The sequence below is a fragment of the Microcebus murinus genome, chromosome 3 (assembly GCF_040939455.1).
Source record: "Microcebus murinus isolate Inina chromosome 3, M.murinus_Inina_mat1.0, whole genome shotgun sequence".
Classification (NCBI taxonomy): domain Eukaryota; kingdom Metazoa; phylum Chordata; class Mammalia; order Primates; family Cheirogaleidae; genus Microcebus; species Microcebus murinus.
Window position 1 is genome coordinate 11,774,025 of NC_134106.1, and position 22,544 is coordinate 11,796,568.

At 35.4% G+C, this 22,544-nt stretch overlaps 2 protein-coding genes across 3 annotated transcripts in view; both read right to left on the minus strand.

Annotated features, from left to right (window-relative positions):
- The window catches only part of NBAS (NBAS subunit of NRZ tethering complex), a 328,315-nt gene that overhangs the window by 225,205 nt on the left and 80,566 nt on the right, over positions 1-22,544 (minus strand). For both annotated transcript variants that reach the window (XM_076000562.1, XM_076000561.1), the window contains exons 14-21: positions 20,861-21,054; positions 19,455-19,712; positions 18,599-18,724; positions 14,826-14,977; positions 13,798-13,938; positions 13,459-13,537; positions 8,698-8,802; positions 8,195-8,331 (exon numbers count right to left, since the gene is read on the minus strand). In XM_076000562.1, coding sequence (XP_075856677.1) covers positions 8,195-8,331; positions 8,698-8,802; positions 13,459-13,537; positions 13,798-13,938; positions 14,826-14,977; positions 18,599-18,724; positions 19,455-19,712; positions 20,861-21,054 — 1,192 coding nt within the window. The remainder of the gene's footprint in view (positions 1-8,194; positions 8,332-8,697; positions 8,803-13,458; positions 13,538-13,797; positions 13,939-14,825; positions 14,978-18,598; positions 18,725-19,454; positions 19,713-20,860; positions 21,055-22,544) is intronic.
- Positions 4,980-5,403, minus strand: LOC142870013 (large ribosomal subunit protein eL39). The gene has a single exon (XM_076000560.1). It carries the CDS (start codon positions 5,337-5,339, stop codon positions 5,184-5,186), a length of 156 nt encoding a protein of 51 aa, XP_075856675.1. The 5' UTR covers positions 5,340-5,403; the 3' UTR covers positions 4,980-5,183.

Here is a 22,544-nt window from a genome sequence, read left to right on the forward strand (position 1 = left end):
TCATAGCAGCTCAGAAATAAACTACACATAGGGGAATTGAATTTTGATTAGGTAACTAATCAGGTTTTCAATTTTAAAGGGAAAAGAAATACTTTTATGTTTCCCTAAAGGATCAAAAAAGTAAATGCAATGCCCTAATCCCTCCATAAATATTTCATCATCCAGCCTACGGTTTAGTGATAATATTTCATTACAACAACGAAATTATGATGGGACTAGAATATCCAATAAAAATTGCTTTTTAAAAATTTTCAGGGAAGAAAAAAGAAATATTTATGAACAGGAGTAGGCTACATAAAAACATACGTAAAAAGAGATTTATACTTATTTATTGGAAATCTGCTACACTAATTCATTTCACCTAATTGGGAACATCTGTTGTATTCTCTAAATAAACAATATGGTATAGGTGAAGACTGAGTAGGCGAACAACTTCAGATTAGATATTTATTCAGACTATTCTTTCCTACTCAAGCTTCCCAACATTGAAAACACACACTGAACTTTCAAAGTCTAGATCCAAACCATACCAATTTCAAGAAGGCTTTCCTTATACACCTCCTTTGTAACAGAAAGTAACTTCTCCCATCTCTAAACCTATCTAATTCCTCATATAACACATATTATATTTTAATTTTATGGTAGTTGGATCTATACCTAATCTTTCTGATCCTCTCTGCTATGTTACAATTTATCTGTAAACAGGAATGACATTTGAGTTATATTTGTATCCACCTATTCAATTAATATAATGCCTTTATATGGAAAATAAGTATTCCCTATATTTTTTATTGAAATAACACAAAACCTTATATGACTCATACATCCTATTTAAACTGTTCTTTCAATGAAAATAAATAAAGCAATTTAAAAATGCTTTACTTCTTAAATCAGTTTCAAGCATATTCATGATTAGTTATAAACTGTATTCAAGAAAGGGTTAAAATTCAAAAATCAACACCTGCTTTGCAAGAAACATTAATATGATTCTTATGAAATACAACCTTCTGGAATAGCCATAAAACTATAAAACTAAGTCAAAAGTAACTGAGTCTGGGACTATCTTCTGTTCTTTTCAAGGAAATAAAAACAGAAAAACAAAAATAATTTACCTTCTAAATTGAAAGTTTCCTATTAATAGAATCAACTTTGACTGCAATGAAAAGAATAGTTCAAATTATTTCATTGAGGAAAAAACTGCAAACTAATGTACATCAAAACATTATCAATTTGAAACTGATAGTAAAAAGTAGACTTCTATCTACCTTTCAGTTGTGAAGAATTGAAACAATGATGTCTGATCTTTTTAAAGGTAAATTCTTTATTAATTATTTAAGAAAAAAGACAAATTAATCTGAAATCAACTTAGTTCTACTGGGAATTTTAATAAAAAGAATATTGATGTTTTACTTTTATGGCATCAATTTTATGTTGTTGTAATAACAGAAAAAGTCTCCATGTTTGGCTATTCAAATCCAAGAGTTGTAAAACAAAGAATTAGAAGACATATGAAAAGTTCCCTTCAGTTTGGATATTCCATTTATCACCAAAACATGAAGAAGAGATGCTCCATAAAAGAATTCAAGCACTAATAGCGATGTAACCTCCCATCTCAAACTAGAATTCATCTTCATTCTTTAGGAAACAGTTTCCCAGAGTAAACAGAAACATGACCCATAGGTAGAAAACCACTCTAAATATTATTTAATCATAATATTAATTGCACTAAATGTGTATCATATCTTTAGGACATTACGCAAAGTGAAAAAAAAAAAAACAGTCACGAAAAGACAAGTACTGTATTTCCACTTATATGAGATACCTAGAGAAATCAAATTCATAGAGACAGAAAGCAGAATGATGGTTACCAGGGGCTAGGGTTAGGAAGAGGGGAGAAAGAGGAGTTGTTTAATGGGTATAGAGTTTCGGTTCTGCAAAATAAAAAAGAGTTCTAGAGACTGGTTGCACAGCAATGTGAATGCACTTAACACTATTGAACAGTACACTTAAAAAACAGTTAAGATGGTAAATGTTCTATGTATTTTACAATTAATTTTTTCTAAAAAAATTAAATTAAAAGTGTATCATGGCCAAATGGCTCTATAGTCCCTCTGCTTAACGCAGTTGAAAATATTTAAAGCCAAAAATGAGATTAATGAATGCACAAAAATATATTCACTCTGTACAGAACTGTAGAACAAAACCAGTATATTCCCATACTTATAGTCTAAGAAAGTCAATGATAGGCTTACTTTCCAAATTCAGTTCCAAAGAGAATGATTTTCATTGCATCTCATTTACTTTGCCACATCAATCTTTGGATTTTCCAAATCTGCTTACATAGCAATCATATATTCAGTCAACAGTTATCAACCATCATTACATGCATGATGGTTGCATGTAATATATTCACAGAACTTTATTAGGGATATGCGTTAATCTTGTTATTTGAAAAAACTTGCTATAAGATACCACAACCTCTAAAAACAGAAAAATATCCTTCAAGTTGGTCACCAGAAGGCCTCCTACTTTGGCTGAGTGACAATGACTTAGAGTGGAGAAAAGAATAAGATACTTCTTTACCCAATGACACTTCCCAGTGAAAAATGGAAATGGGGAAATTTCTGGGGCCCCTGGATTTTCTGTTACATTATCAGGTGGAGCAGACAGCACAAAAGGGACACAGCCTAAGCAAAGCAAGAATGATCCAAAGTAGGTAAGGAAATAAAGTGTCAGGGCCCAACATATCAATTAAAGCAAGCAGAGCACAAGAAGGTCCTAGGTCTGAGGGTCACAGGGAAGGATGCTTCTGCCAAAGGGGTTGTCATACAATCTATCATACTGTTTTGCAAGGTTTTTGAAGGCAGGTGAATGTGCTTCTTGTGCTCTAGGAAAACAGCAGTTTCTAAAGATGAGGACTAGGTATATACTGACATAAGATTAGATTGGCATCTTATGTGATCTAAACCTCTGGTGACCTAAAATTGTTCACTGAGCCACTCTACTTTTATCTTTAATGCTATGCCACATAAATTACTGTGAAACTAAAGGTGCAGAATAATTAGAAGTCAACAGATAATTCATACAATCAAATTCGGAAAGGAAAATGGAAACAGCTAAAACACATTTTCACAGTTCACTCAATTATAGTCCATTTGCAGGTTACAGTATGTTTTTCATAGTCAAACTTTCTAGCACTAAATAATCTAACTAAACTTAGATATTTATAAGTGAATAAACTGCCAATTTACTATAGTAACAGCTTTAATAGGATGATGAGAAGAGTGAGGTACTCTATATAATCTATTTCTATAAACAGTATACCACTTATATTTTAAATACTGTAATATCACAAAATATACTAAATATAATTCAATATTTTCTTATTGATTCTGCAGTTAATCCAGGAATGTAAATGAGTAGCAATTATTATTGTCTAATAAACATATAAGTGTCAGAGAATTCCTTGCCATCAGATACAGAAAAACAGGATTTATTTCCATATATTAAAAGTAAATGTAGTCTAAATGCAATGTGGTATCCTGGGATTGGATCCTCAAACAGGAAAAGGACATTAGTTTAAAAAAAAAAAACAAAAAAAAAACTGGCTAAACCCAAATAAATCTGTACTTAGCTCATAGTACTGCACAGTAAGTTCTGCTATAATGTTTTAAAAATGCAAATTTGTTCCAATGAATTGATATATTAGGAAACAACTTAAGTGTAACAGAAATTTCTCATTTGCTGATGCATAATTTCATACTCAAGAAACATTAGGTGAACACAGAAAACTGCACCCCGGCAAACTGAGCCACTTTGGCTTCCATGTACATACTCCTCAAACATCCACCAGCTGCCTTAGTTCTGCAAGTGCCTTAGAGCCACTCCCACTCAAGTCTGGTGTTACAACTTTCCATCAAATTTCTGATCACCATCCTTCCTCCACTTCCCAATAACTCACAAGCCGAAACTCTTTTGACACTTCCTTCCACAACCTTGGTCCTTTCCAGGTCTTTTTCAAGGTAAAGTGCCATATTTTAGAATTTTTGTGTTTTTTAACCAGTTAACATTAAGTTCCTAACTTTGTCCCAGTGAACAAAGTTTTTGAGTGCTATGCCACGAACTCCATTTTTCCCATAAGCCCTGTGGTTTTCACTGAACAATTCTGATAATGCAGTGATTTTTAGAAATGCATGTGCAACATTATAACAGAATTGACTATTCCAGTGGTCATTTCTTATTTTGACAAATGTGCTACAGTTACATAAGAAGAAAATGGAACCTAAACAAACAGTATACAGGAATTCTCTGTAATATTTTTGCAACTTTTCTATAAATATAAAATTATTCCAAAGGAATTTTAAAATAAGTATATGAACTATATAAGGCCAAAGCCTTAGTATTTTTTTTTTTTTTTTTTTGAGACAGAGTCTCACTTTGTTGCCCAGGCTAGAGTGAGTGCCGTGGCGTCAGCCTAGCTCACAGCAACCTCAAACTCCCGGGCTCGAGTGATCCTTCTGCCTCAGCCTCCCAGGTAGCTGGGACTACAGGCATGTGCCACCATGCCCAGCTAATTTTTTATATATATATATCAGTTGGCCAATTAATTTCTTTCTATTTATAGTAGAGACGGGGTCTCGCTCTTGCTCAGGCTGGTTTTGAACTCCTGACCTTGAGCAATCCGCCCGCCTCGGCCTCCCAAGAGCTAGGATTACAGGCGTGAGCCACAGCGCCCGGCCAAAGCCTTAGTATTAATTCATTCATTCATTCAACAAGTATTTACTGAGTGTCTACAATGTTCCAGGCACTATTCTAAGTGTAGGGATAAGTATGGGAACAAAATAGACAATAATCCCTGTCTTCCTAGAACTCACATCTCAGGAGGGGAAACAATCAGACAAATAAGTAAAAGAGAAATTAATGATAATTGCTAATACTAAAGTAGCACTTACTTGGTGTCAAGCACTGTTCTCAGTACTTTATTTTTTTTTTTTTTTAAAGGTCTCACATATTTATTACTGAACCAGCTTATTAGTACAGAGCATATAAACAAAGAGAAAAATCACTTTTCCCAATGAAATGTGTCTGTCCGGATAACAGTGAGATTTCCAACTTGATATGGTAAGATGATAGTGATCTTGATACAGCATAAACATGTGTGCCATTATATCATGTACAATTCCTTATAGACCCAGCTTGGTTCTTCTCCAATGTCTCCTCTTGGAATTGTACCTGATTTTATTGCCAGTTTTCATACGAATCCATTGGGGAATGGGACGGTTTTGCTTCTGTTTCTTGGCCAGAAACCGCTTGATTCTGAAAGTCTTGTGAGAAGACATGGCGAGAGAGTTAAACGCACGCAGCACAATGGCGGACGAAGGGAGAAAGATCAGTACTTTATATATATTAACTCATCAATCATTCATTCTCACAACCTATCAAGTAAGTGCTATAACCATCCCCATTTTATAGTTAAATTAAGAAATATGGCAAGGCATGGTAGCCCACGCCTGTAATTCTAGCACTCTGGGAGGGCAAGGTAGGAGGAGGATCACTCAAGGCCAGGAGGTGGAGACCAGCCAAACAAGAGTGAGACCCCATCTCTATGAAAAATAGAAAAATTAGCTGGGTGTGGTGGCACACACCTGTAATGCTAGCTACTTGGGACACTAAGGCAGGAGAATCACTTGAGCCTAGGAGTTTGAGGTTGCTGTGAGCTAGGCTGACGTCACAGCACTCTAACCTGGGCAACAGAGCGAGACTCCATGTTAAAAAAAAAAAAAAAAGAAAGAAAGAAAGAAACTTAACCAAGATCATGAATCTGGGCAACTATTAACAGATAGTCAATGCTCTTACCCCTAAACTATACACTATTCCAACAGATAACTGTTCAAAATACAACCTCTTTGACTGGATTGTATTCATCATTTCTGTTTTAGTAAAATAGAGAAAGAGGCAAAAATGAAAAATCTAAATAATTTTTCTGAAATGTACTATAAGCAGCAAAAAATACCAATTTTTTTTTTTAAATCTTCTGTTGTTACAGAAAATCTCTACTACCATGAATTGTGGAAGCTAACAAAGACTATAAGAAATGTCACCTTTGTACTTTAAAATAGCCAACTGGCATATAAAGCATAAACATTTTATAACACTGATAAGCTAAGAATGGGTAGCTATAAAAAGATTCATCACCTGTGACAGAAAATGTAATTTCAAAACTCCACAAAACTTGGTCACATTTCATCAATGTCAAATATACATAATAATTTAAAAGTGACAATATAAAACACAAAAATAGCACATACCATAGAAGTTTCCCAGCCATCATAATCACAAAATTCGATTCAATCAAAATTGATCGATCAAGCTTTGGTTAAATGACAATATTTATCACAATTTAAACTGGTTCTTGTGGCAGAGGAACTACAAGGCATTAAAGACAGTGCAGCATTGGGCATTGTGCAACAATTTTGCAAACCAGTTCTAAAATTTCAGGTTAAAATCAAATGCTTATATGAGCAATCATCAGAAAACATAATGATAAATGCATTCAAATCTAAGGAGAAATGGCCTTTAAAAAAAAAAAACCTTTAAGAGACAGTAGCCCCTTTCTCTATACTAACAATTTAGAGTAAAAAAGTCATTTCCATTCAGTTTAGATTCATTTTGTAAAGAGGCAAGGAACAATAGATAGAATTATATTCTGAAATACTCATAAATATATATTTATAAAGCAATTTACATATCATTCACTATACAGATCTAAAATTATCTGAAAATGAAAAAGGCATCCCAGGCTTTTTCTTTTTCTTCACTCTTATCAGAACAAAGACTTGCTTTTTTTAGTACTAAGAGCAATGCAAAATAAGGAGTTTATAACATATTTTTGGAGCTTACTGACCCACAACTCTAAATAAATGTAGATTCAAAGCCCAGCTGCACATATACAGACTTTACCATACTATTAAATCTCTGTAAGTCTCAGCTTTCTGTAATAACAGGGATAATACCAAAATTATTTGAAGACCAGATATAAGTATGTGCCAAATACATAGTAATCACTCTATAAATATTGACGATCATCATTAATACCCAAACCTACAAATACAATATAGAGTAGAGGCATCCGAGAAGGAATGAGGAAGCCAAATGATCCCCAATGTCAATAATATCTGTTAACATTTAAGTTTCCAGTAGCTAAAGTTACTGGAAACAATGATTTTAGTCAGAACTATCATACTCCCTTACAGTATTTTACAGTTTACAAGTAGATTTCATATTTATCAATTCATATGTTACTAAAAATATGCAATGTAAGTAAGCAAGGCAGGGACTGTCAACTCATTTTAAAGATGAATAAACTCAAATTCAGAAAAGATAAATCATGCAATTAATGACTGAGCCACACTTACTAGAGGGCTAGTTCACTATATGTAAAAGATCTCACATGTTCTTTTGAACATGATCTCACATGATCTATCATGTTATTCTTTTGCCTTCTGTCTCTATTTAGTAAATGACCTAAGCAAGGTATCCTCCACACTCCTCCCTTCTCCCAGGTGCCATTCAGGCCAGGGGCTGCCCATCTTGAGCTTTGCACTGAGGCGAATATATTTTCTTTGCTTCATGTCTGGAAGATCACCAAGTGGGGACATACTCAATGGTTCCACATTGGCTTAGAGTCTATGTCACATGCTGTAACCTAATGATCAAATATCCTTGAATTGAGACTAGGAGTGTCAGTCTAGTGGTAAAGGGGTATTTTGCTTTCCCCTTTGTCTTTGTGTCTCCAGAATTTCGTATAAAGAAAGGGTTGTCAAGCAAAGCAACTTTCCACCTAATATTGTCAGAACTATACTTCAATTACTAAAAGATACAATTCAAACATATTGTTATCCCCAAAACTGTTCTTAACTAGAAAATAGTACATATTATGTACACAACAGTAAAATCAGGAAGCTTTCCAAAAAATGGAAAGTTTATGTTCATTAAGTTAAAGTGATATTGTTATGCCCGAAACATTTTTGTTTCAGAATCCTTTAAAAATTACTTGGAAATAATTTTATTATTAGGAAAAAAGTTTAAGTAGGTTATACTAAAATTACTGTTTTTTGTTTTTCTTTAAGGTGTTCATCATAAAACAAAAATTATTATTTAGAAAGAAGGTAAAATTCACTTAACAGTCACATACCAAGCTTCAGGCAGCAAAACAGAATATTCATGCGGAGAAGTGGTCTCTGGAAAGTTGGAGAGAATTGCAAGACGATGAGGAAGCAGGTCAGAGCCATGATAAGTGAACAGGATTTCTAGGGCTTGGACATTACTTTCCTGTGCAAAAAGCAAAGGGCAAGTTTCTAACGTGAACCTTAGAAATAAAGGAGTGATTTTATATGACAATATTAAAAACTTAAAATTAATATTTTTATGCAGTTCTGATATGAAGTGCTTTGAAATATTCCTGATTTTCCTAGCCTTTATCACGATTCTCAATCTAACACTACAAAATTATTTCTTTTTAGAACACAGAATGAATAAAAATTTTTGAAAATATTGCTCCATTTCCTCCACATTTGTTAATATTACAACAAAAAAGGAAATGTAATAGTATACGCGTGCAATAACATTTACTACACAGCTCAAAGACTTACAGAGTATTAATAACCATAATTATTTTATTTATAAAAAAGAAATTACCCGAGCATAAGTTCTTGCTGAGAGAACAATATTCTGATTTCTAAACTTCTTAAAGAATTCAGCATCATATCTCTGTTCCGATGCATGAGGCACTCCTAGGATTTCCTAAGGGGAAACAGTGATTTAATGAAAAGGCTTTTAAACAAGGGTGACAAGAAAATATTAAAAACCTTTAGAATGCTGCCTACCTAAATAAATAAGACCTAAATTAATTAATTTCAACTATCAATTGCCCACTAAAGTACTAAATCTGCATTCCTGCCATTATTTTGAAAGAGGCCATATTAACAAATGCTGGCTTTAAAAAAAAAAACAGAAGTAAATGAAATAGGCGGTAAAAATTAAGTTAATTACAGGAAGACAACCAAAATCAGCCACCTGGTAAAAACAAATAAGCAACAGTCATGTATGGTCGCACATTATAAGCATCTGTCCTCTCTGTATGAGAATTTTAGATTAATTTTACTATTGCTAGAGTGAGCTATGTAAAATGCAGAATGAATCATTTATTCATTCAGCAAATATTTATGGAGTGTCCACAATGTGCTAGGGGCACTATTGACAGTCACTGGTAATACAGTGAACAATACACTTTCCCTGCCCCTCCAAGTAGCTTCAAATCTAGTAAGGAAGACAAAGAGGCAAATAAAAACAAGTAAGCAAGAACCACAGGAGGGTGCCACAACTACTTCTGGGAGGACAGGGAAGACTCCCCAGAAGCGGCCCCCAAGCTGAGACACAAAAGACAAAGAGGAGCTGGCCACAGCATTGAGAGAGTAGGTCTCTCCACTACAATGTATGACTAATGGTTAATACTGAACCGCAGATTCTTACCACACTGCTTGTCACATAAAAAATAACCAATAAATATCTGTTGACCAAATTAATTTACTGAGATTAGAAAGAGAAGAATGAGGAGGTCTGGAGGGGGTAAGAGAAGGAGGTGGAGAGTTAAGAGATTCACTTGCAGACAGGTTGAGGTTGGTGCTATAGCACATCTAAAAGGAGATACCCAGTGAGCAGGGGAATATACAGGTCAGGAGTTCCAGACTAACATACGAGTTAGGGATGCATAATGTCAAGTTATTAATACACAAGTGACTATGATTCCAAGAGAGATTAAGTAGTATGAGTTGAAAGGAGCCTCAAGGAACAACATCTTTTAAAGGATGAGCAAGAAAAAGGGAATTTGAATCTGAAAAGTAGATGGAGAAATAGCCAGAAAAGGGCAAAAAAGGAATTTAACACATACTCATGGAAACCACTAGAAGAAAAGCATTTCAAAAATGTTCTGTTCCTTCACTTCTCATCCACAACAATTATTTCCTTTATTTCTTCTCACTTGTACATCCCATGACCAAACCCTAGATTTCTGTCATCTCCCAAAGACACTGGAATATCTCAATGTCCAGCACCCAAGTCTGTCACCAACTGCTCATTACTGTCCCACTCATTTACTAACAATTCCTCAACAATCCCAACAATTCCTCAATCCCTTTCTTCTATTCAATAAATTCCCCTTCACCCCTCTACTGGCTCATTCCCATTTGCATACAAACAATACTTCTTCCTTCTATTATCCACACGACTCATATAACACACTCAGCTACCACCATTTTCTCTGCTCTCCTTCATAATAAAACTTCTAGAAAGAGGTGTCCACAGCCACTGTTTCCATTCCCCCACTTTTCATTTTTTCCTAAACTTGCTCAACCTCTGACAAAGAGTCAATTCAATTCCTTACACAGCATGAGAGCTTTCTAAACATGGCCACAAACCATTCTAACCATACTTCCCACCCCTACTCCCCATCCTGTGGGCAGACACCCTAACTTACTTTCTATTTTATTTTTTATTTTTTTTTTTTTTTCATAACACGTCGGGGTAAGTAGTAACTTACTTTCTCAAGACCATGCCATCTGCTTTCACACCATAAGGCCTTTATCCAGCACACTGACTATCAGCATAAGCTACTCATCAGAAAGACCTGATTATGAGTTCTTGCTTCCAGCTAATTTGGACAAATTACTTACTTTCCCTAAATTGAGAGGATAATAGTATCTGCCTCAAAAGATTGTTGGGAAATAACCTGAATAAAGTACATAAGAAAATGGCTAACAGATAGTAAATACTCAACAAATGTGCTGGTATCTGTTACATACTGGTTCAAATATTCAACAAATAGGCCGGGCGCTGTGGCTCACGCCTGTAATCCTAGCTCTTGGGAGGCCGAGGCGGGCGGATTGCTCAAGGTCAGGAGTTCAAAACCAGCCTGAGCAAGAGCGAGACCCCGTCTCTACTATAAATAGAAAGAAATTAATTGGCCAACTGATATATATATAAAAAAAAAAAAAAAAAATTAGCCGGGCATGGTGGCGCATGCCTGTAGTCCCAGCTACTCGGGAGGCTGAGGCAGAAGGATCACTCAAGCCCAGGAGTTTGAGGTTGCTGTGAGCTAGGCTGACGCCACGGCACTCACTCTAGCCTGGACAACAAAGTGAGACTCTGTCTCAAAAAAAAAAAAAAAAAAAAAAAAAAAAAAAAACAAATATTCAACAAATATTTACTGAGCTCCTCAATGAGCCAGGTACCATTCTGAGCTCTGGAGATACAGCAGCAAACATTTAAGACAAAACCCCTGACTTTGTGGAGATTCCATTCTAGCAGTTCCTTTATAGTACTTCTTAGCCCTTGATATCTGCCCTCCTTTTTAGGGCTAGTTGAAATCTTCCTACATGGTCTTCTCAGACATCCCAGCAAGAATCTGATGGTCTTCTTTGTTATGCTCCCTTGTCAAGTCTCCACACCTTTAGTTATCATCACCTACTGCCTATTCAATGTGGATTCCATGAAGACTGTTCCTTTTTCATCTCTCTACCTCCAGCAATGGCACAATATCTGGTCTATAGTATTAATAGATACTCATATAAAATTCAAATGAATTCATTTTTTTATTTCATTTATTATATTAATAAAATAAGCCATGCCCTCTCTTATTAAAATGCAGTGTCTATCTCTACCACTATGTAACTGGATAGTCATTATATCTGAATATTTTCATTACTAGGGGGATTGTTTGTTTGTTTGTTTGTTTGTTTGTTTGTTTAGAGACAGAGTCTGCTCTGATGCTCAGGCTAGAGTGCAAAGGCAAGATCATAGCTCTATTCAGGCTTGAACTCTTGGGCTCAAGCAATCCTCCTGCCTTAGCCTCCCAAGTAGCTAAGACTATAGGTGTGCACCACCACACCCAGCTAATTTGTCTGTCTGTTGTAGAAATGGGATCTCACTATGCTGCCCAAACCGGTCTCAAACTCCTAGCCTCAAGTGATCCCCCCAGCTTAGGCTTCCCAAAGCACTAGGATTACAGGTCTGAGCCACCACACCTGGCCCCCCAAGTTTCAACAAATTCATCAAATTTACCTACTTTTCAAAAACTTAACTTAATTTTTAAAGTAGGCTCAACAAATACTTTAAATCTTACTGTTACAATGTACTTACTACTGTTATATGGGGAATAGCAATTCAATAACTAAAGAATAATGAAAGAAAATTAACTAGATAGTCAAACTATGAATATTTTAGATATATTTTTAAAAGATATCATCATGGAAACTAAGATTAAGTATAAAATAATCTGTATCTATTCAGACTTCTGCAATGCACAATGAGCTTTTATATATCACCTCAAAATATCACAGAACTCAGGGGTAGCAAAGAGACATGCTTTAACGTAATATGACCATCCAATAGTCAGACTAGTTATGTCTATAAATAAAACTACCAGGAATTTTTCATGACTTGTTTACATGTAATGATATAATCACCATCAATGTTTTCTAATAATCACAGAAATACCCCTCTTTTAGTATTTTATTTGAAACATTTCAATTATACTAGCAGGGCAGGGCAATGAAAGGTTTTTGGTTTGTCTGCAAGGCCAGAAGTTCTTGGGATGAGCATCACACTATTAGATGTGACATAAAATGCCTACCGTATGCCAGTGCCAAGCGCCTAGAGAAGTATGCTAACAGAAGGGAGGAGGAACACAGGTGGAGGAAGCACCCTCCAAGTGACGTACACTACAGCAGTTAGAAATTTATTTTAAAATCTGGGTAACTTCAGCTATGAGAGTCATGTGAAAAGGCAATCTAAACTATGTATGTTAATTAAAATGTGGCTCATTTCCACTTACACATCTAACAATATCTAAATTGGTCTTATAGTACAGAGTGCTACTGAAATGCCCAACATGGGAACATCGTGTTTATGTCCTTAAAGACCCAAATATCAAGTATACAGTTTTTGACTTCCAGTGTCTAATTTTAGCCCTAATTAGGATCAAATATGAATCAATTAGATTCAACTCACTAACAAATAATTAAAACGAATCATAAATATTCATATTAAGATTATTAAAACCCAGTGTATACTAAAATCTTATACTGAAAATAGCTATGTGCTATTACCTTAAAATGGAAATATAAAATAAAAGTAAATGAAAAGGATTGTAAATCTGGAAAACATAGGTGCACTGAAATGGCTAAAACATTTCTATTCCCTAATCTAACAAAACAACTTCTGTCTTTCACGATCTCTTAATTTTTATAAAAACTAGTATAAAAGAGAATTTGCTTCTGTAATTAAATAATTTCCCCATATAAATAGTTCTAAAGACCAAGAACATCAGATATTAGGGCAGCAATAGCACTTATAATGGCAGATCAAATGAACATAGTTGGTCTGATTAAAATCATTCCTTACCTCATATGTTGCAAGTCGATCCAAGTAGGTTAATAATTTCAGTCTACAACGGCAAAGTTCCTTTTGTTCCAGTGTCAACCTGTTTTGAATAACTACATTAGGCCACTTATATTTACACAGAAGTACATTTCTATATAGGCATTAAAATGCAAATTACTAATATTCCAATGAGCTCAAAATTCATGAAACAGTATACAAAAGCACAAGGGTAAGACAGCAGTAAATGCATTTCATTTAAGCTGCTGAAATAATTTAGAGCAATTATCACTAGTAAAGAACACACTGAAATGACTAGTTATTTTAAAGAAATTATCAAAAGAATAGTAATAAATCATTTACTTTGAAAAGTTCACTAATTTTAGTAGTTCTCGTCTCTTCTTGAGCTCTTTTTCCTTTTTGTTCTTGGCAGGCTCTTCATCAGGTGGGGAAATCTCCTCATAGGAAATATTGTCAATGTCTACTTCACCAGGTAATGTAAATCTGCAAGGAAAAAAAATCTATTTGATTTTTTTTTTAATTTCATATAGTGAAAAGCTGCTTTCTCTTATTTTATTTCTCCTGATTTATTATTGATTTCCATTGAAACAGAAACAATTATTTGAAAAAAGAATTTGCCATTGTAAGCAAAGTGATTTATTATATTCATTGGACAGACAAAAAGTCATTAGTTATCATCACAGACAGAAATTTAAAAGTCAAGAAAATGAAAACTATTTTGGAAAACATGTGGGATTATATTCACCCAGTATAAAGCAGCCTGTGCAGAAAATGTTGTCCACAGAGTTTGCTATATGAATCACTTCCATTTAAAGTCTTAAGATTGTAATAAATGTCAGTCTCATTTTAATTATTTACTTCTCAAATATAATCTCACATTTATATCTCAAAAGAAGTTCTGTCTGATAAGCAAGGGCTCTTGTCAAATAACTTTATGACATTATCATTATTAACTGACATTTGAATGGTGCTTACAAGTTTATAAGGTGCTTTCACAAGATATATAATCACTCAAAGTAATTTTTGAAGAAGGTATGATCCTACAGATTAGAAAACTGAAGCTCAGATTTGCCTAAGGTGGTTCATCTGGCTAGTAAACACCCAGGTAAGTACGATAAGCTCCAGCTGAGAAATGTCCAGGTTCAATAAATATTTGTAGAACCAGCTGTTTCCTCAGCACCAAACTATCATATGCGAACACATTTAACTTAAAGGAAAGAAAGCTGTGACCACAGATAAGAAAGCATTCATCAAAGGCAACTGCTTCATTACAGGATAACCTAAATAAAAGTCTACCGAGTCCAATGTCTCAGCTTAAAAGTTTTCCCAAAGTCACCTTTACTTTGAATCCAATTATTTCTACAACCAACCTGCCATCATCCACTCCTTTCCCTATTGCCAAAAGGGCCTCCAAGTCTGTGCCTTTTAATCCATACTGAAGCAGTTCTTTTGCAGCATCCACATTTTCGGGAACTCTTTCCAAACACTCATGGAGAACCCAGGATCGCTTCTTTATTTTACTCTGAGTATAAAGAAAAAAATAAAAAAACAGAGGCATTAAAGAACCTGCGACATCTTATAGCACCTGGCAACTGACTTTAGAATTATGAAGTTATATCTGAGGTATTGTAGGTGTTTAAGAACTTGCCCACAGGTAGCTGCTAGAGCAGCTCAACAGAAAAACAGCTAATTCCCTAATGGTGATTACAATTGGATGCAGGGACTGTGATTCCAACTGCTTTCGTTCTTGTAATGAACCACACTGAAACACTAAGCTCGGTACTCTTTGTTTTAAGATATGAAAATATCTTTCCAAACTTCTATAGTTGCCTTTGGTTTGCATTTTGGCTGTATAATATAGTAGAAAATAAAGCAGAAAGACAAGATATATCCTATTGTAATTAATAAGCATCTTTATCTTTGAAATAAAACTAATGAGGCATAATACATCAAGGTTCTGTATATATCTGACCATGAGATGTATCGCAGAATGTAGATGACAACTTAATCATAAAACGCCAAGGAATGGTGCTTACAATCATAAAATGCCAAGGAATGTCGTTCTCTGGAAAGACCAAGGGCCTATTCTTCCCTCCAACTCCATTCAAAATCCCTGACTTGCACTCTTCCTACAAAGAGCTACTATGAGTCAAATCTGAAGATTTGACTCATACCCTATGCTCCTTTATACATTCCATCATATCAATTCTTTTTTCAAATGTCTCTTAACTCATTTCCCTTTTCATATTTGCAGCCTTGATACCAGTCTAAATCATCAATACATCATACCCAGGGCACTGTAGGAGTTCTTTGCCTCTATCAGGGTTTCCTATTCTCCTTCCACTCCAATTCTCTTCTACATTATCTTCTTCTGCACGTCCACAGTCAAAAATCCACAACATGGATAAAAGCCTAACTTATCACAAGCTTTCAACATCTTCCCAAATCCAAATTAATATATCTTTCCAATCCTATTTCCCATTGTTCACTATTGTCAAATATCAGCTCCAGCAAACACAGAGTTCATTTATCTATGAAATACTAACCAGGCACCTACTGTGTACCAGGCACTGAACTAGACATGAGGATACAGCAGTGAATAAAACAGATTTAGTCACTGGCCTCAATGAGTCCAGCATGACAAGAGTCGTACTCAATGGTTTTTAAATTGTTCATACCAATTGTCCTATTAAGAGTGCCTTCCTCCCTTCTAACTCTAGAAGGCCAACTTTAAATCCCTTCAAAGCTCTGGTCAAAACATCTTCACTATATAAAGATAACCACCAAGTCTATAATGATCACTATCTTCTCTGGGTTCCTAGAGCTTTATCTGAAATTTGCTTGTATGGTCATGTATATTTTAAGAATGAAGCCTGACTTCTCAGTAAGATTATAAGCTCCCCAACAGCAAAGGCCACATTTATGTCTCTCCTGTACCTCTTCACAGTCCTTAGAATAGTAATTTTGTTCTTGGTAGCCTATTTAACTAAATATTTACATACTTCCCACCCCCAAAAAATGTACTTGCTTTGTCTCCCCTAATATCCCTAGCTCCTTCAGGGACCAAGACTGTGTCCTTTATTGTAACCTAGAAAAAAATATACACACAAATTCATGAACTCACTGTCCTAAATCATAAAAGAAGAAAGAAAAATAATACAGGTTTGGTGTTCTGATTTTTAAATAAAATACAAGTAACTTCAACTTCCTCCTTTTTCCCATTATCTCTCATGCTCTCTGATCTTTATCTTACTTGTATTAAAGTTTATCATCCTCTTTGACTGAAGCACCAACTTCTTACACACAACCTTTTTATATTATATTTTTAATTACTCATGTAGTTACATTGTTAGGGAAAATAATTATCATGAAATTTTCCCAACATTTCTTACAATCTTCCTAAATGCAAAGGTATTTTCCTTTCTAGATGTCAGATCAGAAGTCTCAACTGTTATAAAGTATGCTATGAGTCCAACTACTTTCTTACCAAGATGCCAAAGGTCAAAGCCCACAGGTTTGCCATGAACCTGAGTGTGTCCCCTAAAATTCATGTTAAAAAACTAATCCCCAGAGTTATGGTACTTGGAAATGGGACCTCTGCAAAGTACTTTGGTCATGAGGGTGGAGCCCTCATAATAGGATTAGTGTCCTTATAAGAAGAGACACCAAGAATTTGCTTCCTTTTCCTCTCTCTCTCTCTCTTTCCCCTCTCTGCCATATGAGGACACAGCAAGAAGGAATTCATCTACAAACCAGCAAAAGAGCCTTTACCAGGAACCAAATTGGCCAACACCTTGATATTGGATCTTCCAGCCTCCAGAACTATAAGAAATAAATTTTTGTTGTTTAACCCACCCAGACTATGATATTTTTGTTACAGCAGCCCAAACTGACTGAGACAAAGTTACATAATAACTTAAACTATGGGAGGCAGGTAGCAGGAAGTAACCAATTGTGGGATTTAAGCAAAAAAGAAGTATCTGGCAAGTTTAATATGTCAATTACTTATTTATTGCCTCTCAGTTCCAAATTTCCCCTCACAGCTGGCTATGTGACAGCATTTCTCATATGTAGCTGATAGGATATTAAGCTTTGGCAGTAGAGGACGCTGGAAGGCCACTGTGAAGGAAAAGCCTCCGGCTCCTAGACCTGATGTGCTTTGTTTCTTCTTGCTCCTATGGCTTGGCAGCCAACAAGGCATGTGGGGAAAATCCAAGGGTGCTTTCGTCCCCCTTCCTCTTGCCACGGACAATTTCTCATTGAGGTTGAGCAGCACTCCCATGGGAAGATTCTTTCCCAGTGAATCTCTGGGGCACCTGGGAGGGAAGTTTCCCAGACTGGGAGCTATAAGAAGCACACCTACAACAGTAGGGAGTTTTTTATTTCCAGTCCTGGCCATGGTTCCTTATTTATCTACCAGCCTTGGGCTGCATGCATGCTGGTGGGGGTTTCCAGGCTTGCCAGTTTCTGGGGGCTTCTGACCCCCTACCCCCACCTCAGCTCACTGGTCCCCTCGCTGCAAGTGTCTAGCTTTCCTATCCATGCCACATTCCCTGGACTGCCAACTTTGACAACTGTGGACCAGCCCTGGCCCACGGCAATGTAGACAACTTCTCTACCATCCAACATGCTACAACCACCCCTGGCCCCGTGAGGTCTGAATGCCAGCCTGGAAGAGGAGGCCTCCCTTCCAGCTTTGCTCCCTCCAGGGCTATGCTCCTTCAGTCCTAGGGTATTCCTTAGAGTTCTTTTTACCCCTTTATAGTTGATCTCTGGTTACTAGAAAAAAATTCTCCGTATTAAAATTTTCCCTGTTCAAATTACTATGTAGTTTCTGGCTCCTGACTAGACCCTAACTAATGTAAGTGAAAAGAGGTGACCGCATAACAGTAAGAGAAAGGATTAGGCCAAGGCCAGGTAGCTGGCTGGTTTAACAGTGAATATTTGTTCACACATCTTCAGCAACAAAGTCCAGCTACAGGAGCTAATAGAACTTAACAAGATAATTTTTCTAGGTAAGAAAAACACACTTTATTGGCTATAGAAAAGTCAGCAATGTAAAGTTCTCTAAAATGAAGACTTATAACCAAAAGATATTCCACGAATATGAATTTTACCAAATTTCCAAAATATTCACACATACCAAATAATTCTGAATTGAAGCAACGTTGACTGCTGACTTCCTCCACTGCCTCTGATATACTAGGTCAGTATCCAGGCCGTAGGTATGTGCCAAAGACAAGGCTTCCTCATACTCTTCATTTTCAATCTTTAGACGAGGATACAGAAACAGGAATGTTACATTACTGAATTATCCACAGGGTCCCTGTGATGACACAATGAATGATAATAACTCCTCGGACCTATGCAGCATGTTATGAATTCCTGGGTATTGTGGCACAAGAAGCCCACAGACATTTTGAGGAACAAATAGATTAGGTATTGCCCAGACAGTTTAACAGAAAGATGAGACAGAAAAGGTGCAAAGCTCTCATTTATAGCGTAGAACAATGGCAAAACCAGGCCAACAGTGCCACAGCCCGACTCCTGCGGTTACTTGTGCTGTCCCTGCAGTGTCGTGAACAGCACAAATAACGTGAACACACACTGGTGGAAATATTGGCTTCCCAGGCAAGTCCCTGACTAGAAAGCAAGTCTGCATTTCTTCCCTCACCATCTGTAGTCTGAGGAGACAGCTATACTTCGACACAGATAAAGGGAGAGCTGATGGCCACAGAAGGGTGGCAAAAACACAGGTTATGCCACAAAGCAGATAATCAGTCAAAGTGAACTCATATCTTACCTACGGCTTTGATTTTGATCACTTAGATACAAACACCAGCACTGTTTTCAAAAGCGTTATAATACATTTCTAGCATGATAATAATCCAATTACCCTCTTTAAATTTCTTCATTTATTGAAAAATTAGCTTTTTCTCAATAAAATAAAATAAAATCTTGATGCTTTCAAATTTGACAGCAATAGGACACTCTCTCACCTTCCTCTGGTAAAGCTCCTCTGGAGTGGTGGAGCGCAAACTCACGAGGCGGTAGTTTTTGGTGATGGTCCGGGGGCGTTTCCGCGGCGGTGCGAATCGCTCCATTTCCGTCACTAAGTAAAGGCCCTGTTTTATGTAACCAAAGTAGCGAGCCTTGGCAGATGTTTCATGATCAGAATCAGAATCCTCTTCTCCTTCATCTTCTTCCCCAGCTCTGATCTCCAGACGAGATCGTTTGGGGGCAAGTTTAATCTCACACTAAATTGAAAAAGGAGATATGAAATTAACAGTGAGGAACTAAAGACAACTTTTTAGAGTTAATGATAGAAAACACATTTTTAATTCTACTCTGGTTCGATTCATTATGTCAGCCCTGTGATCAGATTAACAATGGAATTCAAAGGAACCCAATGACAAGCATTATACATATTAGCTCCAGAAACAAGCACATATATTATCAGCTCCCAAACTCTAAAACTAAAGCCTTTTGTAATAAGAGATCATTAATATGGTCTTATAAATATATGTCTGGTAATTTATTTTAGAGAAATAAAGAAGTTGAAAATGCTGATTTATTTAACTTTTGATATTTCTGTACCTGCTGTGGAAAAATAAGATAATGATGTTTTTTTCATCTCCTTAGAGACTGAATATGAGGTATTTATATTTGCTTTATGGAGACCAGATTTCTCTCACCCCCTTTTGAAAACGCCTAACAGCTTTACAAAGTTCTGAGTTTGAAAGCCTGACTGTTAAAGATAACTTTCATTGTAGACTTACAGAGTTGGCTTAGATTTTAAGCCATAGTTCTCTACAAAGAACATCTTTAGACTCAGTAACAAACTTTGGAGTAAACAATATTTGTCAATCTGCATTGCAGAAGTGAAAGCTATTGAAGGTTTTTACTTTTGAAAGACTTAAATAAGAATTTTAAATAACCAAAACATAACTTTAAAGAATGAGCCACTATTTTGAAGTCTTTTGTCATGATAATCAAGTTTTTATTCCTAAAAGGACCAAAATTTTAAGTTGCTACACTTTGTGGAAATAAGTTAAAGACTATTATTTCTTAGGTAGTTAATACCACTCTACAATTTAAGATGACTAATCAGGGGGAAAAAGAATCAATGACTTTAGTGAAGAAGAAATCCTTAATAGATGGTAAAATGAGTAACAATTTTCCTCATTCTCTTAAAAATTACAAATTGTTTTAATTCAGTAAACAAAGGATTTTGGGGGGGGTGAGGGGGGGGCAGATACTGTATCCAATGTCTAATTCCAATGACATATTTTTTTGTTTCTAAAGACTAATCAGATTAGATCATAGAACAACTAAAATAAAAGGCCAGATATTTAAGTTTTTGGTGAAGTACATATCTATTTTCAAACAAAGAGGAAAGCCTTACCTCCAAACTTAAAAATCCCCCATCATGGGTGGCAGTTACTTGTGGTGATGGTTCAAACCATTCACAGGATTTCCCCAGTAAGTTCTTCAAAGTTTTCACTGATGACACAGTCAAAGCCCCAGAGCATCGAGCCAAAGTCACCGCACTGTCTGCCCACCAGTTGACATCTATCAGCGGGTAAAAGGACTCTTTATCTAATGGGAGAAAAGTAAATCAATACAAATGCATCTGCAAATGTGGTTTAAATACAGCATATTTAGTATAATAATCAATTTAAAAATAAAATCCACCTACATTATTTGGGCTCCAAAGATATGTTAAATAAGAAAAAATAAAGTCTAAGTCATCACTGAAATTTTTCCTCAGGCATGAGGTACAAAACAGTATTTCATTTAATGAATGCCCAACTGCCAACAACTGGTCAAAGTCTAAAGCTCTGAGGATACAGAGGTAAGTAACTTAAGGTCCTTCAACTCAAGAATATACTGTGGAGAGAGAGATGTCACCATCTTCAATGTAATAACTAGAAAGGTAGATGTATTCAAGGTGTACAAATACAAAGGTTATAAAAGGTTTCAGAAAATGTACACATATTACATTCAGACCAAAAAATGAGAGAATTATACTCTTTAGAAAAACGTAAGACAGATATATAATTATTTCTGGTGCTAATTTTCTCTTAAACTTGTAACTAATCATACAGAAAAAACATTCAAGGCTAGTAAAAAATTTTTAGAGGTGAAATTGCATTACGGTTAACTGAACTGAGGTATTTAAAAGGAAATGCCATAATATTTTTAACTTTATTGTACTTTTTTTAACCGTGCCTATTACATAAAAGGTCTGATATGGTTTTAAGGAAATATACACAACAGTAAACCATATATTTAAAAACATATTTAAACATTAGATTAAGGAGAGAGAGATCTTTAAATTGGAATTCAGCACCATGAGAATAACTCATTATTTTAATGAAAACAAAGACCATAACAACATTTTCTTCTGATGTGAGCCTGAGGCAATTCATATAAGAAAGGAATTCCTAGAAAATGTGAAAAGCAGAGTTCCTAGGGCATATAGCTACATGTATAGTAGAAAGAAAGGCGAGCAAGTTATTTTTAATCGAATTCTAACTTCTACTTTGACAAATTATTATTTTTCCTCGAAAATGTTTCTAAATATTTTAGATGATTAACAAAAGCAGATTATTCAAAGCACAGAACCAGATGCATGATCTTAATCTATGTTTATAATTATAATCTTCTTTAGAAGTGAACTAAAAGCATATTATAATATAGACTTTAAACCTGTGACTATCACTGATTTTGTGAGACACAAAAATCAAGAGATGCTTAACTTTGAGAACTTCACCTAAAGAAAAATGACCCTTAGTCAAAAACTAAAAGTAAAAAAACTAATAGTAATCCTAAAAGGTTTTTAATTTTTGTGTTTTGCTATGCCAACTAAATAATTATTACTTTTATTTAAATGTAAATCTTAATTATTGTATAATATTTATAAAATATATGCTCATTGCAAAAAAAATTTCTTTTAAACATGAGATGTATAGAAAGAAAGCCCACCAACTTAACGCGAATTTCCTTGCAGTCCCCCAGATGTAACTACTCAGTATTGAGCCTTTGATGAGTCTCTTTCAGCTGTCTCCCCCAGCAGCATCTGAAAA